This window comes from Dermacentor silvarum, chromosome 7 (assembly GCF_013339745.2).
Source record: "Dermacentor silvarum isolate Dsil-2018 chromosome 7, BIME_Dsil_1.4, whole genome shotgun sequence".
NCBI lineage: Eukaryota > Metazoa > Arthropoda > Arachnida > Ixodida > Ixodidae > Dermacentor > Dermacentor silvarum.
In genome coordinates, this window is record NC_051160.1 from 54034346 (window position 1) to 54051731 (window position 17386).

At 47.6% G+C, this 17386-nt stretch overlaps 1 protein-coding gene across 1 annotated transcript; it reads left to right on the forward strand.

The window, feature by feature from the left end:
• The first annotated feature begins 847 nt into the window (after positions 1 to 847).
• Positions 848 to 16559, forward strand: LOC119458042 (carboxypeptidase inhibitor SmCI-like). Its single transcript, XM_037719840.2, has 6 exons — positions 848 to 944; positions 2909 to 3145; positions 5217 to 5409; positions 5491 to 5528; positions 13542 to 13731; positions 16369 to 16559. The coding sequence occupies exons 1-6, from the start codon at positions 887 to 889 to the stop codon at positions 16454 to 16456; spliced, it is 804 nt and encodes a 267-aa protein (XP_037575768.2). The 5' UTR covers positions 848 to 886; the 3' UTR covers positions 16457 to 16559.
• The last annotated feature ends 827 nt before the right edge of the window (positions 16560 to 17386 follow it).

Genomic DNA, 17386 nt, shown 5'->3' on the forward strand with positions numbered 1-17386 from the left:
GACCTATACGCGAAAAAAAAAGCATTAATATGCCGAAAAAAACTGAATATTTTTCTGAATAGCCACAGACTGCCCCGTTCCGAGAGGAATAGAAGATGGCTGCCCGCGATCGCTCAGACCCTCGCTACTCGCACCTGCCGGTGAGCATGTATTTATTTGCGCATGATAAACCTTTTTGCGTGGCAGTGAAACGTTATCGAGCCCTTTCGGCATGCATACGACATCGCTCTGCCAACTCTTCCTTTCTGAGGATCCGTTTTAGCGGCACTCTTATCCTTCCGTTGCACGCCGCCGCGATTTTCGACCAGCCACCGCAAGCTAAGTAAGGCGAAGCGGACCAATCGGAGAAGCCGGCACCACCCTCTTCATACGGTTATCTATTTTCACTGTGCTGACTCGGCCCCATCGAATCTCTCTCCACTAGAGCGTGCTCCTCGCCTCTTGTCAGCCAGTTAGATAAGAAAAACCGCTGAGTGTAGGTAATGTTATTGGTTTTGAAAGCGAACAAAGGTGACCTCCTATATAAACGAGGAGAGTGTTTGATTAGGTTGTTCAGACAACGCTGCGGATCACCGCCCGATGCTTGCGTCGGTGGTTACGTAAGCTTGACGTCCGGAGTTTGGAATCAAAACAGTTTGGAATCATTTTACGGTATAGCGCCCATATTTCTATATTACGTGTTAAAAGTCTAACGTGCTTTTATCACGTTGCAGTCTTCAGCTTCACGTTCAGTAACGAATACTCGATAGAATCGAGCTTTTTATTAGATTCCGTGCGTTGAAATTATTTGTAGTCGGCTTACATATAGTATATCTTCACGTAAGTGTGAGCATGATGGTTTCCTAACATTGCCATTTACTGGTTTTGTTTTCCCTAGAAGGTTGGAATGCGTCGCCTATGTACGTTCATCTCGGCGTATGTTTTGACTACAGCGGCGTTTGCAGGTACAGTATGCCGTTTCATTATACAGCCACAAGTGCAAAACACGCAGGCCAATGAGTACACGCAGGCCAATACAGTATGAGAAGTGGCCAACTAGCTCAGCTAGTCTCAATAAAACGAAAAAAAAACGATCTTGGCCCTTATTGACAAAAAAGTTCTTACGTAGAACATTTCTTAAGAGCAGATATCAGCCGTTAGTGATGTTGGACACATTAGCGATGATGGCTGGCCAATAACAAAAAAGCGCTTACGAGCCAAAAGCGTTGTGAATTCGGCCCATTGTTTTTCATCTGTTAGAAATTGCTACCTATGCTTAAGGAGTCAAATGAAAATAATTTGTAATCGCCTTGTTGATTATTCTCTTTAGGAAAGATGTTCTAATTGCCAAACCGAAGCCGAGCAGTAATCAAGTCAGATTTGTTTAGTGGAAAGCCTAAGACTATCGCAATTTTCAAGATATACATCCTCAAAGTATGCTATAAATGTATTTTAGTTCTAGTTAACATTGTCAAAAACTACTTTACGCGTGCTTTTGGGAAATTGTTATTGGAAAGCCCTAGCACATTTTAAGAGGGAACTTTAGCTTGGGGCTGGCTCCGGTTTTCATATTCGAATACATGTAAAACGCCTAAATGCTTTTATGAGAGAACCACTGGACCGTTTTGAATGAAATTTGTTGCATTTGAGAGAAAAGGGGGCAAAATTGTAGTGGCTGAATAAAGGACATCTCTGATTTGGGGCCTGAAAGCTTAAAAAGATACCCGGGACTGGTATGTTTAAAAGATTGAGAAAGTTTACGATTCGGCAACTTTGATCCAAAAAACATATATTGCAGTTTTGCAAACAGCATTCGTTACCGCATCGAAAGCTTACGTGAATTCGTTATAATGTTTATGAGGGTCGTGAAAAAGTAACTACATGCTATTGGTGTCAAAGCAGTGTAAAATTATCAGCGGGATGTACAATACTGTAATTTTGCCTACCATCAGATGCAATATTAGGTCCAGTTTACGGAATTCTGGTAATGTTTTTCATTGCTGAGGAGTGTAAACTTTATAGTTTGGTTTTAAAAATATTGCGATTTTGAAAACAGCTTTGACTATATTCGATGGCCTAATTAAAGATGTGCTTTCTACAGTCACTATGCAATTTTTTTCCGTATAGTGGAACAAACATCATCAAATGTATTGCCCTGGTTGCCGAGAAAAACGAGTTCTTCATTCCCATGAGCCCCTGAGCCAAATCTTCCTTTTAAGGCCAAATATCGCGAAAGTAGTGTTAGCTTTACATTGTCTGGGGGGGCTAAGCAAACACGGCTTCACAACCGCCGGGAATCAATTTCCCCATGCACTATGTGCCCTGAAGCAACAAAAAAGTGGGACCATTTACTTGCCATGTGGACATGGCGATTTCTCGAGCAGGTATGTTCGACCCCTCCCATAAGTGCAACCGAAAAAGTGGAACAGTGCTATTTGTCACGGGCGATTTCTATAATAATGATGTTTGAACTATATATATAAAAAAAACCTGATGGTGTAAGCCATCGGGCACAAAAGACATCAACGCTACCGCATCTTTGCTTTTCATAAGTTTATCTTGGATGTCACGCTGTGTGCTGCAGCTCCGAAGGACGCATGCTGCCAGGCACGCATTTACAAAACGGTTAAAGCATTTGCATGCGCGCATTAACAGACAAAGTACAGTAGCTGTGACGCGAGGTAATAATATTGTGGGACGGATCGCCGGGGATCTTCTGTTTATTGTCTTTAATTATGTGTTCATTATTGATTAACAGGAATGTCAAGAATTTTCGTAACGAAAGACGAGACCTTTTCAAAGTGTCGTTTAGCTCATGTCGGCCTCTCTAAAGCATTTTATATTTATAAAATACAGAGAATATTTATTGTTTTTTGGCATTTCTTAACGTTTTCTGTAGATATACAGCCTCCTATCTTTTTTTTTTCAGATATTCGAATGCAAAATGACTCTTTAACAGAGTATCGCAACAAGCTCTGCAATTCTCCAAATACAACCGACCCGCCATGGGAAGTTGCGCAGCACATGGACGGTTATTATGCAACGATGCACTATTACAACGAAACGACTAACAACTGTGAAGAGTTAACTGATTCAATTTTTTCCCGTGGTCCTGAGCATGGTGTATTTTTTATCCGGTATGATTGCTTGCGCAGCTGCGTCCCAGGTATGTGCACGAACGCACTCTAGACTTCCTTTTGCATTTTCTTAGAAAAGTGCGCAGACAGTGAGTGATACACGCTTCCATTAGCTTCAGTCCAACTGCGAACGCGCGCGCGCACACACACATACACGATTGCCAATTTTTTTCTTACATTCACTATCTTCGTATAACAACAGAAATAATAATAAAGGCTGAAGGTAAAATTACTTCATAGAAATGCCAATGAATTCACCCTTAGGACAGGAGCGTTAGTATAGCATAGTTGAAGACCTTTTGGACATACGCAGTGCGTTTGCAAGTCACTGCCAACATGGTGCTCTGTTCCGACTAAGAATCTTTTAGCACACACAAGCCAATTGCCTACGCTGAGTTGATAGGGACAGACGCACACCTTAACGGTATTTAGAATACAGCAGGCCGGGTAAGTTGCGTGACGTAATTTTCGCCAAACTGCAGCGTCACGATGAGTTTTTCGAGTGTTTGACATTTTCTTTGCCCTTATTTGCAGTGATGGCCGGTTCTGTTCTTTTGAGGGGATTTATTGCCATGACGACATTATCGCGCTAGAACATTTCTGCGTGTTTTGATGTGAAATCAAGATACAGCATAACTAGAGACTACACATACGTGTAACAGGTCGTGCGCTGGCTTTAGATTATGCATTATACGTGTGCAGAGGCACGAAGTGCAAATGCGTCTAACACTTTATTCCTGCTAGTGCACCTCCCGTCACGCCGAACTTGAGGTCCACGACGAAGCCGCAATTTCGTTGCCTTAGACGGTCGTGTCGCGGCTTGCCCCATGTGCATATACAGTAGTGCCTCGTTGCGATGACCCTCGTTAATTATGGGTGGCAGAAATTATGCACAATTCTTGCTGGCGAAACGTTTTGCAAAAGATCGACTCCCAAATTACGTGCGATCGGCGTAATATTTCTATAATGTGTTAGCTTCACCAATAAACTGTGGCTGCTCTACCAAACTCCTCCCCTTTTCTTATGATTTATTGAAGAAATATGGCAGTCGTTTGGAATTTCAGAAACACAAAGCCTTCCGTTCCAACCTTCAAGGTACGTGAGGTGCGCCAACCTGCAATGGGAGTTTTGAAAATAGGGGCGGCGATAACCCACCTAATTTTCCTCAGATTTTGACAAATTCTACTGTGATAGAAAAAAAGTGCAGAAAGAAATTTTATTACAGCATTTTTAAAAGTAACAGTTGTTTGTTTTCGATCAAGATTCATATCATAGACGACCTGCTTGGAGCACAATGTTCATCAGGAACCAATATTAAAGAGGCATGACTTCTTCGTCGTGGACGTGCGTCCACTAAAAATAAGTCGTTACTCCAGCGCTGTGGCGTTGGGGAGTCTTTTTTCTTTGGTTTTGTCACTTGCCCGTTCTTGCGATGCATCTTTAAAACAAAATTTATTTATGCAGTGATAGCTATTGGAGGGCCCTTGAGTGCGTGTAGGTTAGGTGAGCTTAGAATTAACCGCACAGTAACATTTATGCAAGCTCTATTTCCAGGAAATATGTTTAGCCAAAATGATGTTCTCAGGTTGCAAGCAGAGAAAGAGAAGGTAGAAGAGAAATCGACTAAGCTCTCTCACTCTATTTGCTACATGTTGAGTAACTAAACTTAAGAAGTGTAAGTATCGTATATTATTTGTCGTCGAAATGAGATCGGGAACACAAACTATAAGAATATTGCGTGCAGAATTGATTAGTTGAAGTACACAGTTCCTTTTTCCCAAAATACTCTTCGTGCGGAATTCATTTTTGTCGTGCACTTTAGCGGTCCAGAGTGACAGCAACAAACATTGCTACTGTTGCCTGAGAACGTGGACACGAACGTTCTCCGTTCAGTAGCACTCTACATCATCATTTTTCTTTTAACGTTGGTCCCCAGCTGTTCAAAAAAGTAATTTACTTTTATAGCGCTCTCGGTAGGCAATAAAAATTCCGTAAAAATGGGTAGCCGCTTTGCTGTAATACTTCACACACAGAAGTGAGCTGCTGTTCCTCTACCCTTGACAATATATTGTGTCTACATTTTCTTTCGTTTTGCTATAGGGAAGGATTCTTCATTCTGCACCCATCCTCCGTATAACCAAACTAATGAAGGTGAAGCAGGCGCAAAAAGGGCCTGGTTTTATAACATTACAAGTGAAGAGTGTCATCAATACCGGGCCAGAGGTAATCCATGGAAATTTCCGAAACAAGTTAATGGTTTTGGAGCCAAAGGCTTTTGCGAGAACAACTGCGCGTGAGTACTCGTACCTAATGTTCATGCGTCCTGGTTGACATCCGGCGGACCCAAGTGATTGTCCTTTTTTTTGTTTTTCAGGAGGTTCAACAGGAACAACGTGAATGGTTCAGAGGAATGTAAGTTTTCTTTACAAACTCATGGAATTCGACGTTGCGTCTTCAATATATTTAAATACGTTTCATATGATTTGTACCGAGGCATTTTAATGCTGACCTATACGGAGCACTTCGTGCAGGAACACGTTGAAATTGGCCCGAGCAAATAGCAAGCTTTCCGCACAGTACTGAGCCCGAATAATGAAGCACGAGAACGTTATTGCAGCGGAAGATGGCGAAATAGCAATTCTACAATTACTGCTTACTGGGACAGATTCAACTAGCGAAATTGAAGTCGGTCGGTGCTCCCAATTTGTTAATTTAATGGGACTTCAGGAAAGACGGTGTGCCTGTAGCGTGAAAGACACAACACAAGGTATATAGGTTAAACACGCAAGAAGCGCTACTACCTTTATTTTTTGTCCTCTTTTTTTTTTGCTCTGTAAAGCCCGTCAAATCAGGCAATGCAAGCTAGCAGTAGATTGTGCTCTAGTGCCCAGCCAGCAAAACGACTCTTCAGATCGTCGAAATGAATCTGACTGCTGAAGTACATGTGCTATTTATACATCCGCAATAAATTATGAAAGGGACCAATACAAATCGTCTTGCCAACTCCGAGGTGTACTGAGAAGGTTTGGGCACGCGGTAACAAATCATCAACGAGAACTGGTGGTGTGCTCAAGGCAAGGCAGAAAAGCTCGCCCACTGTGCGAGCACACAACTTAGGTTCCTTCAGTTAGGACAGACAGACAAAGAACTTTATTTATGGTCCTGAGGAACCGCTTTAGGGTACCTCCCTTTTCAGGCAGTTCCCGTAGCCGTCGCGGGCCGCACCCACGTCGGGGTCGGAAGATCGTGGTCCTCCGCCCTGTCGCAGGCCCTCTGGACAGCCCGTAGTTGCTCTGAGAGGTCGCCGCTCTTAAGGGCTGCCTCCCAGTCCGTTAGAGTGGTAAGCGATGAGCTGCGTAACGCAGGGCATTGCCAGAGCATATGAGATAAAGAGCAGTACGCCTCCCCACAGTCTGGACAGTGGGGATCTACATTAGGCGCGAAGTGACTGAATCGGCCCCTGGAGGGGAACGACCCCGTTTGGAGCATGCGAAAGGCCGATGATTGTGGTCTAGTGAGTTTAGGATGTGGTAGCGGAAAGGCCCGCCGAGCAAGTTGATAATGTGCCAAGATTTCATGGAAGGTGAGGAGCGAATCCCTGTACAGTCCTAAGTCGCCGCCCGTGAGTCTACCGGAACCACCGCGGTGTGTTATACCTCGCGCGCAGTCATGGGCTAACTCATTGGCGTTAACAACCTCAGAGTGCACATTGATTCCCCTATGGGCCGGGAACCATTTTATGATATGAAAACCAGCAGCCCCCTCGGTGCCGAGGATGGCCGCCGCCTCCTTTGATATCGAGCCGGAGGCGAACGCTCGGGCTGCAGACCTAGAGTCTGTGAAGATATGGGTACGTAGAGGGTCCTTCAGTGCTATAGCTACAGCAACCTGCTCGGCTACTGTTGCAGAAACCTTCCGCACGGATGCTGAGTTAATGAGAGAGCCATTGGAATCAACCGAAACTGCGACATAGTGATCAGAACGCCCGTACTGGGCGGCGTCAACGAAACATGCAAGATTCGGAGTGGCCGCAGCCACTTTTAATAGGGAACGAGCCCGGGCTACCCGGCGCCCTACATTGTATTGAGGGTGGACGTTACGTGGCAGGGGATCTACCTTGAACGTATCTCTGACCATTGGTGATAGGGTCGCGTTGCGCTCCATGATTTCCTGGTGACCGCATTCAACGGATTCTAGGATACGTCTCCCCGCTCGCGATGATGAGAGTCGTATTATTTGGGCCACTCGTTGGGCCTCGATCACCTCTGACAGGGTGTTGTGCATGCCTAGTTGCATGAGACGCTCGGTGCTGGTAGTGAGTGGTAAACCCAGCACGCGCTTGATGCTTTTGCGCATGAGGGCGTCGATTTTGGCCTCTTCCCGTTTAGACCAGCGCAAAGCGGAAGCTACATAGTTAACGTGGCTCATAAGAAACGCGTGGTAGAGCCTGAGGAGATTGCTTTCACTTAAACCCCCCCGGCGGTTCGAGACCCTGAGGATAAGCCTAAGCATATTCTCCGTCTTGGTGGTGATGCGGGCTATAGTCTGTGAGTTGCCCCCGAGTGATTCCAGCAAGAGTCCGAGGACCCGGATGGTATCCACTCTGGGGATTTGTTCTCCGTTCCTCGTATAGACGGCTATGGGAACTTGATCTAAGGGTGTGGAGCACCTAACCCCCCGTCTGGTGGGCCTATACAATAGAAGTTCGGACTTGGTTGGTGACAGACTCAGGCCCGTGTCTAGTAGGAAGTGTTCTGTGATGTCGAGCGCCTCTTGGAGCGCACTCTCAACTGCAGCGTCAGACCCTCCCATGCACCACACGGTAATATCATCCGCGTAGAGGGCGTGACCAGTTCCTCTTACTGTGGTCAGTCTTTCCGAGAGGCCCTTCATGGCGATGTTAAACAGTAGGGGAGAGATGACCGCCCCTTGCGGAGTGCCTCTCGCTCCCAATGTAAATTCTTTGGATTTGACCTGCCCTATTTTGACAGTGGCCTTGCGATCCCTGAGGAAGGAGCTAACATACGCATGGAATCGTGACCCCAGGCCCAGGTCCGAGATCGCGTCTAGCACGAACCGGTGCGAGATGTTATCAAAAGCCTTGGACAAGTCTAGAGCCAGGATGCCCCTAGTGTCTCTAGTGTCATCATCAAGGATTTGCCTCTTTATAAGCAGCATGACGTCCTGTGTGGAGAGTGCCGGCCGAAAGCCGACCATGTTGTGAGGGAATAACTCATTAGTTTCTATGTGCTTAGATATACGGTTATGAATGGCATGTTCGGCCACCTTGCCTACGCAGGACGTAAGTGAGATGGGCCGCATGTTCTCCGGCGCAAGAGGTTTGCCTGGCTTCGGGATGAGCACCACTGAGGCTGTCTTCCAGGAGTCGGGGACGAGGCCCGTTTCCCAGATTTTATTGACTTCCTCGGTGAGCAACGCTACTGAATGTCCGTCCAAGTTTCGGAGGAGCTTATTGGAGATTCCATCCGGGCCCGGTGCAGAGCGACCGTTGAGCGTTTGGAGCACCTCCCAGATTTCGGATTCTGTGAAGGAGGCGTCGAGCTCCCCCACTGCGCCCCCCCGGTAACGAGGATAATCCCCGTCACAGGAGGGGCCCAGCGGGAGATACTTTTCGGCCAACTCTTGCAGGAGGACGTGTTCAAATACGCCCGCCGCCTTTTGATTGTGAACTATGCGATCAATGGCTAGTCTTTGATTGCTTTTGCTTTGCGAATCGTCGAGTAAGTGCTTGAGGAGGTTCCATTTTCCCCCGGTTCTCATCTGCCCATCAACCGAGGAACACACTTCGTTCCATTGTTGTTTGGACAGTTCGATTGAATGAGCTTCGATTGCACGATTGAGCTCCGCAATTTTCTTGCACAGTCGGCGATGGAGTCTGTGCGTTCTCCAGCGGGCCAGGATGGAGTTTTTGGCTTCTAGGAGGTGCGCAAGGCGCGCGTCCATCCGATCAACTTTTAGGTCGGTCATAACCACCTTGGTCGCAGCTTGTACGTCCTTCTGTAGTCTTGTGAACAGACTATCGAGATTATCGTAGTCGGTCTGGTCCGCTTCCCGCAATTTCCGGAAGGCATCCCAGTCCGTCACTTTAAATTCCCTGGTAGGGGCTGCGCTAATTGTTAGGGTAATCTCCACAATGAAGTGGTCGCTACCCAGATTCTCTTGCAAATTTCGCCATCCTGCTCCGGGGGCGTTCTTGACGAACGCCAGGTCCGGAGTGGTATCTCGGACTACCGACGTGCCGATTCGCGTCGGATATTGAGGATCCGTAATCAATTCCAGTGAGCAGTCAGAAACTGCCTGGACTAGGAGATTGCCCTTAGTGGAGTTGCGGGGATATCCCCAGGAATCGTGGGGTGCATTGAAGTCACCCGATATCACTATGGGGGCCCCCTTGGTAAGGGCCACCGCCTTTGTCATGATCGTGGCGAATGCCTGCCGTTGATCCGACGGCGAGCTGTATATGTTTAAAAGGAAAACACTGCTCTTAAGCCAATTGTTAGGGATAATTTCGACCATAATGATCTCCACCCTGGTTTTGCCAAGTGGTAATTTGTGTACTTGGAAGGAGCACTTCCGTGCGACCAAGGTTGCTAAGCCCCGCTTTCCCTCCTCCCGTATCGATACGACCCGGTATCCCGGCAAAGTAGGCGTGTCATCGAGAGTTTCTTGTAAAAGAATTACGTGCGGTTTGACCGCCTGTGCCGAAACGAATTGCTGCAGCGGAGCTTTGCGCCGTTGGAAACTAGCGCAGTTCCACTGCCACACAACCAGCTTATTTGAATTGACCGCCATGGTGATTGCCTTGGATTGGCCATTCCACCGTATTGTTGACGGGGGAGGCGCTTGCGGGTAAAGGTGCCCGACTGGGCTCTCTCGAAGGCTGCCTAGCCGTAGCTAACGCGGCCTGTCCGCTTTCCAGGGACGCCATCCTTTTAAGGAGGGCGGTCACGCTTTCAGTGAGCTGCTGGATTGCGCGCTGCATGCTTTCTAGGCCTTTGTTATTCGACTCGGTTTCCATAGAGTCAGCGTCCCCCTCTGGGGGCGTGGCCCTACGTTTACTCGAGCGCGCCTGTGGCTCCCCTGTTGGGGGCACCTGTTGCTTCTCGGCTTGCGAGGGGTAAGAATTACGGAGCGACTCAAAGTCGGCCCTCATCTGCTTCATTTCTGCTTTGAGTCTAGCGTTCTCTTGCATGAGTTGAGCGACTCTGGGATCTACTTTATGCTCCGGCAATGCTACCTGCGTTACCTTTGGAGCCGGCGTCGTCTGCTTCGGCTTGACACGATCGGCCCAGGTGGGCGTTTCCCGGATCCGCACCCGGGAGGTAGAGCGCCCTCGGGAACGAGAGCGCCCTCTGGAGAGGCTGCGTTGTCTACCAGTTGGCGTGACGGAGCGCTCCCTCCTGGGGGCTCCCGCCGCGCTGGAGTCACGTTGCCGGTTCTGCTTGGCCAGCTGTTGCTGCTGGGGCTTGTTCTTTGCGCGCTTGCGGCGCCGCCGGCGTCTTCGTACGACGTATGGGACTTGAAAGCGCTGCTTACACGTTTTGTCCGCCGTAAGATGCGCGCCCCCGCAGAGGGCGCACACCGGCGAACACTGGTGGTCATCGGGTGGGGAGGCTAGTCCGCAGCCTCGGCAATCCTTATTGGTGGGGTTGGGACAGACGTCCGCACGATGTCCCAAACCGCCACACGCGTAGCACACCTCGGTTTGGCGTTTGTACAGCGTGCAGCGCAGAAGGCTGACGCCGCACATGACATAGTTAGGCACTGTCATGCCGTCGAAGAGGACGACCACTGTTGTGGTGTTCTTGATGCGTTTGATTTCCAGAGCCTTCGGGTTGCGGTGGTTGACGATCATGCGCTGGAGTTGGGTCTCGCTGATGTCTGCGTCGATCCCTCGTATGATCCCTTTGCAGGTGTTGTCTGGGGCCGCGATGTATGCGGCCACCTTGTATAGTCCTTCGCTTATGCGGATTTGCTGGATCCCAGCATAAGCGGAGGCGTTCTTCTTCTCCGGGGTAGAGACGACGAGAACGTTTTGCGTGAAATTAGGGCAAACTATGTCGCCCTCGGTTTCTGTGGGGGCTAGTGCAGCCGCCATGGCCAAGGCTTGAGCCAGCCTGATTTGGCTTACTTTCTTGACGTTCAACCCGTCCCTTGGGCGGACAATAATTCTTATGTGCTCCCTCGGTAGTCTACGGAGCCTCGACGAGGCTGCGAGGCGTTGCAGCACGCCTTGCGGGGCAGCCGTGCGGCAGCCGCCCTTCGAGCTCACGTAGGATTTATTGCTCGTTGAAACTTGTGTTTCTTTCCGAGTTTTCTTATTCTTGCCCAACGCTGTCGTCCAGCCTGGGCTGTTGGCTTCTTCGGAGGAGATGTCCTCTCCTACAACCATTTCTACTTCGGGCATAATGCCCCTCTTCGTCGGGTTAGGCCTAAGCCTACCCGCGCCTAGCTTCGAAGCGGCGTGATCGACACAAAAAGTTCCACAATTTCTGCACAAGGGCCACTCACCGAAGGAAGTCCTCAGAAGAAACCCTGACGAATGACGTGCATGTCAGCGATAGGTGACACCAAAAACAGACCGAAAACATTAACGAAAGCGGGAGCCGATCTTTCCACGTCCGCACTAGTCGGCGCCTTCTTCTTCTTCCTTCAGTTAGGAGCGCTTCCTCTGGTTCTCCTTTCTGTGTGGCTGAGGTAACCCATGTCTTTCGCCGCCTTTCAAAGAGTTGGTCAGATGGCGAGTAATGTCACGCTGTAGTGACGGTGAAGAACCATAAAGTACCAAAAACTGCGAGTCCCGGCTGTCACTCTTCATTGGGTGAACATGTGCGCACGCAATCTGATTAGACAATGCCCTTTCGCGGTAGAATCGGTGACAGCATTCGAGAATGTTCTCATACATGAAGGTGCGTCTTTCGCCAAGCGATAACATTGTAACAGGGGTTATCTGGTGAAAGACGAAAACATACACAAAGAATGCGCGTCAAATATGTCTGTGTTAAAACAATCATACCTGCCAAACGGAAGTTCGAAGCTTACTTTCTGGCATCTACTATCTCATAACGTGGGCAATGACGGACAATGGAATTACCCAATTCTCGAACGTTACGGTATAGCAAGCTCACCTTGAGCCAAAGCGATAATAGTGCCACATCGGGGATATCGATCACCGGCCATAACATACCTTAAAGCACACGTGGCAAAAAAAAAAGGACAACACATCCAGCGCCTTTGTATATCACCTAATTTCTATGAATGATTACTCCAGAACTGGTACTAATTTAAGGGTTTCCGCCTCGTAGACAATACTTGGGCACTGCTTGGTTTCAATTCTAAAACACTAATTAAGTGCCCTGAATGTAATAATCAATTAAGTTATTCACTGAAGTTTGCTTACTATTGTGATAGCAATTATATGGACACTCCAGGCGAATTCTTACCGTCGGCGTTGGCGTCTCCGTGAAGTTTCTCGTAAAGTCCAACTGCGTTAACAACGGGGCCGCGCCCCGTATGGTGTAGGCGCGAGCGGAAGCTTGCGAGGGTGAGCCGAGAAGTATGGTGGCCTCATGTAGAGCTGTGTTATCGTGCTCGCAAGGGAGGAAGGCATGGAGGGAGCGCGCCGTTTTCTCTCGTGCGAAAGAGGGGGGGCGGGGTAGCGGGGATATGGGCGGGCGCTAGGAGGGAGCTGGAATGAGGACATGTGTGTGGCGCATCTCCTCTTCTACTGCAGCAGCGGCGGCTGACCTCGGCCCCGTGGGTCTTATATTGGAGGCAATCTACGCTGGGTTCGAAGGCTAACCGACCTGAGATAGCTGATGGCTTCGTGTGCGCTGTGTTGTGGTTCTCATATTTCGCGTTGAAGCGAGAGTCAGCATGCAGGGGAATTCGCTCGCCGCTGCCGCCACTCTATCACGCCAGCGAGGCGAGTGTCCGCAGTAATTGAGTGATATGTGTTCGTGTTTGCCTGTGCGCGCGTTTGAGAACGTGCTTGGTAATTTAGTTTGTAAGCGAATGTTTACGGCTGTTTATGCAGCTGATAGAACGACTAACCTTACTTCGTATAGCTGTCTAATGATTTCTTGTTGCAATCAATGCTTCACCTCTTGGGCAAAACTGTTACTTTTTTAATCAATAGTTCGCTTAGAGATCTACAAGGCTGGATTTCCTGCATTACTTCATTGCCCATAACATGGCGGCCAGGACTGTTTAAGTGGTGGTTAGCATAGGTAGCTGGCGCGCTGTCATGTTATTCGTGTGCTAAATACGATGGGAAGGAACGTACGAAAATAATATGGCAAATCGAAACGATCGCTACCAAGTGCTGTCGCCCTGTCATAGTGCTCGTGCAAACAATCACCGAGGAAGCACGCCGTCTTACAAATGTTGTATATCTTGTCGCAGGTGATAAGATAGTGTCTTGCACCGACAAACCACCCGGTTTATGTAACGATACCAAAGAAGGTAGAAGATACTTTTACAACAGCACTGCAGGAGAGTGCCAGGAGTACTTATTCTGCGACGACATGTGGCCATCAAATGCTTCGGCGGTCAACTACTTCCTAACAAAACAACTTTGCGAGCTCAGCTGCGGGTAAGCCCCTTACTGCTCTTGCGCTGAAATATTCGTATTCATGATAAAATAACATAGCAATAGAAATGGCCTTCACAAATTTCAAGGCGATGTAACTCACGTTCCTCTTGCGCATATTTTCAAGATATTTGTGTGCAATAAATATCGGCTTGGGGATTTTGTAGAAATACCTGCAGAAGAGAGAACCTGAATTTTTATTATTGGAGGCACAAAATTTAACCTTTCGCTCGGAAAAGAAATCATCACAACAGCGGTGTTTTGTGGGCTCTGTTTACGTATAAATGCGAAATAATCGTACGACTTTCGTGTACGTGCGCACGAAATGTAAAAACAGAAAGTAGTGCAAACACTCATTATTATTAGCTTCTTTTGTGGGGAGGGTGTTGAAGATTTAGAGTTTAAAGTACACTTTTTTTTAGTTTTCAGTCATCAAGAAAATAACGTAGCTCTTAAAAGTTATTTGAAGATTTCCTTAGTATTCATTAAGTTTCTGGAAATTATTTTATTCGCACCCGTTCTCGATCCGACACTATCACTATTTATATCCCATTTCATTCTGTTATAAAAGAAAGAAAGAAGCTGTTCGTACACATCATATGCACCAGAATTTGGGTCCATATTCCTAGAAATATTTACGCTAGCATTGTTCGCAAGAGAAAATTGCAGCCAATAATCACGCTCGACGTATTATTACTGAAGGCGAGCGTCCATTGACAACGAGCACATAGAAAATAAAATATTTATGAATTTGGCCACTTTATTGCTTCAAGAAATACCTTGAACAGATATATTTGCATTGGTGGATGCATAGCTGTTTCACGTGCAGCACTCAGATGAACCAAGTGTGATGTTTACAAAGCTTATCGGGCTGAATTCTATAATATTTTCGCTGGTAAGTGCTGTTACCATTGGGTGAGCGAGATTATTGATTATATGTCTACCATCAAGATTGGGTGGCACAAACAGTTTTACATGTAGATTTTTTTGTGAATACGGGCTTTCGTTCAAATGAGCTTTTCGTGATTAGCTGGTTCATTGCGCTAAGGTTATGCTTCCTATCACGACTAGCCAGCATAACGCGCTCTGGTGTAGGAACTTCTTCGTCAATAAGGACGCAGCAGCTGAATTCACAAATATTTTCATTCGGAACTGCTGGGCGGGTATAATGATAGCATCGCCTTTTCTCGATTCAATTCCTGTGTTACCGTCTGCCGATCACTGTCGGCCAATTCAGGGGACGATCACGCATGCGATTGCCCTCACCGGAAGTCACATATATTTGCGGGACTTTTATCCCGGTTAAGCACTACGTTACCGCCCCTTTATTCACCTGAAAGATTGTATTTTTCCTCTAGCCGCGAGAAACAGTGGCGGTACGCTTCAATTCGAGTGAACAGGCCTAGGGACACTGCTATATGTACGCCTTTCCGCAGCTGATCTGTGTTGTTATGCCTCTGCTGTGTTCTATACCCAACCATAAAATATAAGTGTTGCTAACCTAATTTACTGCTACGCTTGCAAACGTCCACTAATTGTGCGTACTGAGCACGTAGGTTGTTAAATAGAAAGAATTGTCGCTAGGCAGACAAAAAATCCTAAATCTAGCAACACAATCATTAAAATCGCAACACCGCTTGTGACCCAAACTGCATTTTTTTTCCGATAGCAATTATATGGGCACTCCAAGCGGATTTCTGTCGTCGGCGTCGGCGTCGCCGTCGCCGTGAATTTCTGTATAAAGTCCAAGGGCGATAAAATCGTCGCCGCGCGCCGTATGTTGTATGTGCGAGTGAAAGCGCGTGAGAGACGCGCGCTTTCATGGAGAGCGAACGCACGGCGGAAAGCAAACATGGCGTCTTCCGTCGCGCTAAAGGGGGTGGGACGATGGGAGGGAGGGAGAGGGGGTGAAGTTGTGTTGCGGCACCAACTGCGTATCTTGCGACCGGGCGCAAGGGGAACTGGCGACTCAATCTCGCACTCGAAAGGAGGAAAGCGGGAACGCAGCGCGGGAGGGAGGGGGTGCGGTTTGTACTCTGCCAGCAACTGCGTACTTGTACTTTGCGCGGCTGCGGGCGGTCGCGCGCACCGTATATTGAAAGCAATCTGCACACCTCTCCTACCTTTGTATGCACTGTTTCCGTTGAAGCGATAGACCGCACGAACCCCCACTCGCTGCTGCCGCTGCGCTTGCTCACGCCAGTGTTTTGACAGCGGTTGTCTGCGGTGATCGAGTGTGATCTATTCATGTTTGCTTGTGCGCGCTGACACTATTCTTGTTAACGCAGTTAGTAAGCGAATGTGTTCAAGTTTATACAGCCGATAAAACTACTATCCTTACTTGACATAGCTCTCTATTAATTTGCTAACGCAGTTGAGGATTCACCTTCCGGACGAAACTGCGACTTTTTGAGAATACGAGCCCTGATGAGTAAAACGGGATTGTATGATTTAAGTGAGTGCAGATGTCAGAGAGTGTCGTATGTATTGGTGATCCATCGTGTGTTGCATTTGCTATCTGTCGCATCTGCGTTGTGCGCTACATGTGTTGCTATCACTTGACACTGCTATAAGGCACCGCTTATAAGTACAGCACTCACCTCTACGTCGCAAATTTTAATATTGGATGCTCATTTGCAGGCAGTTCAACAGCGGACAGCCAACTGGAAGTGACGCGGCACTGACAGAGGCTGGTGACTCAGTCTCGAGTTCCGCGCTTGTGGCTTAAAAAATGGTTTGTGTCTGGTCTCTCGAGCTCCATCGCTTCCTTAGGAGGCTGAACAACAGCAGGTTTGGGATGTGCTGGACGTTTACTGCGTTCCAATGACCAAAATAAATTTCTTCGTAAGATTGAACACTGGAAGTAATCCTTCGTCGTCGTGTTACAGTCGACTACTTTAGGTGTGTATAAACTAACACCACAATGTATATTTCATCTGGTCCACTTCATAGTACGTAAGAAGTGGACCTACCTGCATACATATACACGTAAATAAATAAATAAATAAATAAATAAATAAATAAATAAATAAATAAATAAATAAATAAAGTAAAAAAATCGCCAGCCCTTCCCCTGTCGAGAAAATGGGGGTAAGCGAAGCTTGTCGTGTGTACATCTGACCTTCATGGTGATTTTCTCTCTCTATCTTTCTTTCTCTTTATTTATTTTCTATCTCGCTCTCTCTCTTTCTCTTTCTATCTCTACCTTTCCTTCTCTGTCTCCCTCTCTCTTATGTCTCTATTTATTTCTCTGACCTTCGTGGTGACTCTTTCTCTTTTTCTCTTTATTTCTCTCTTTCTTTCTTTCTCTCTCTTACCTGCTTTCTTTTTTGTCCCTGGTATGTGCCATTCAGCTTGACCTTTTCTGCAATATCGCCAGGATCGGCCCACTTTTCAGCGTGACACCGCCGCCGCCACTACCACCGCCGACACTTGTGAGCCTCACCCGCCGGGGTGGCTCAGTGAGCTAAGGCGTTGCGCTGCTGAGCACGAGGTCGCGAGATCGAATCCCGGCCGCGGCGGCCGCATTTCGATGGAGGCGAAATGCAAAAACGCCCGTGTGCTTGCGTTGTAGTGCACGTTAAAGAACCCCAGGTGGTCAAAATTAATCCGGAGCCCTCCACTACGGCATGTCTCATAATCAGAACTGGTTTTGGCA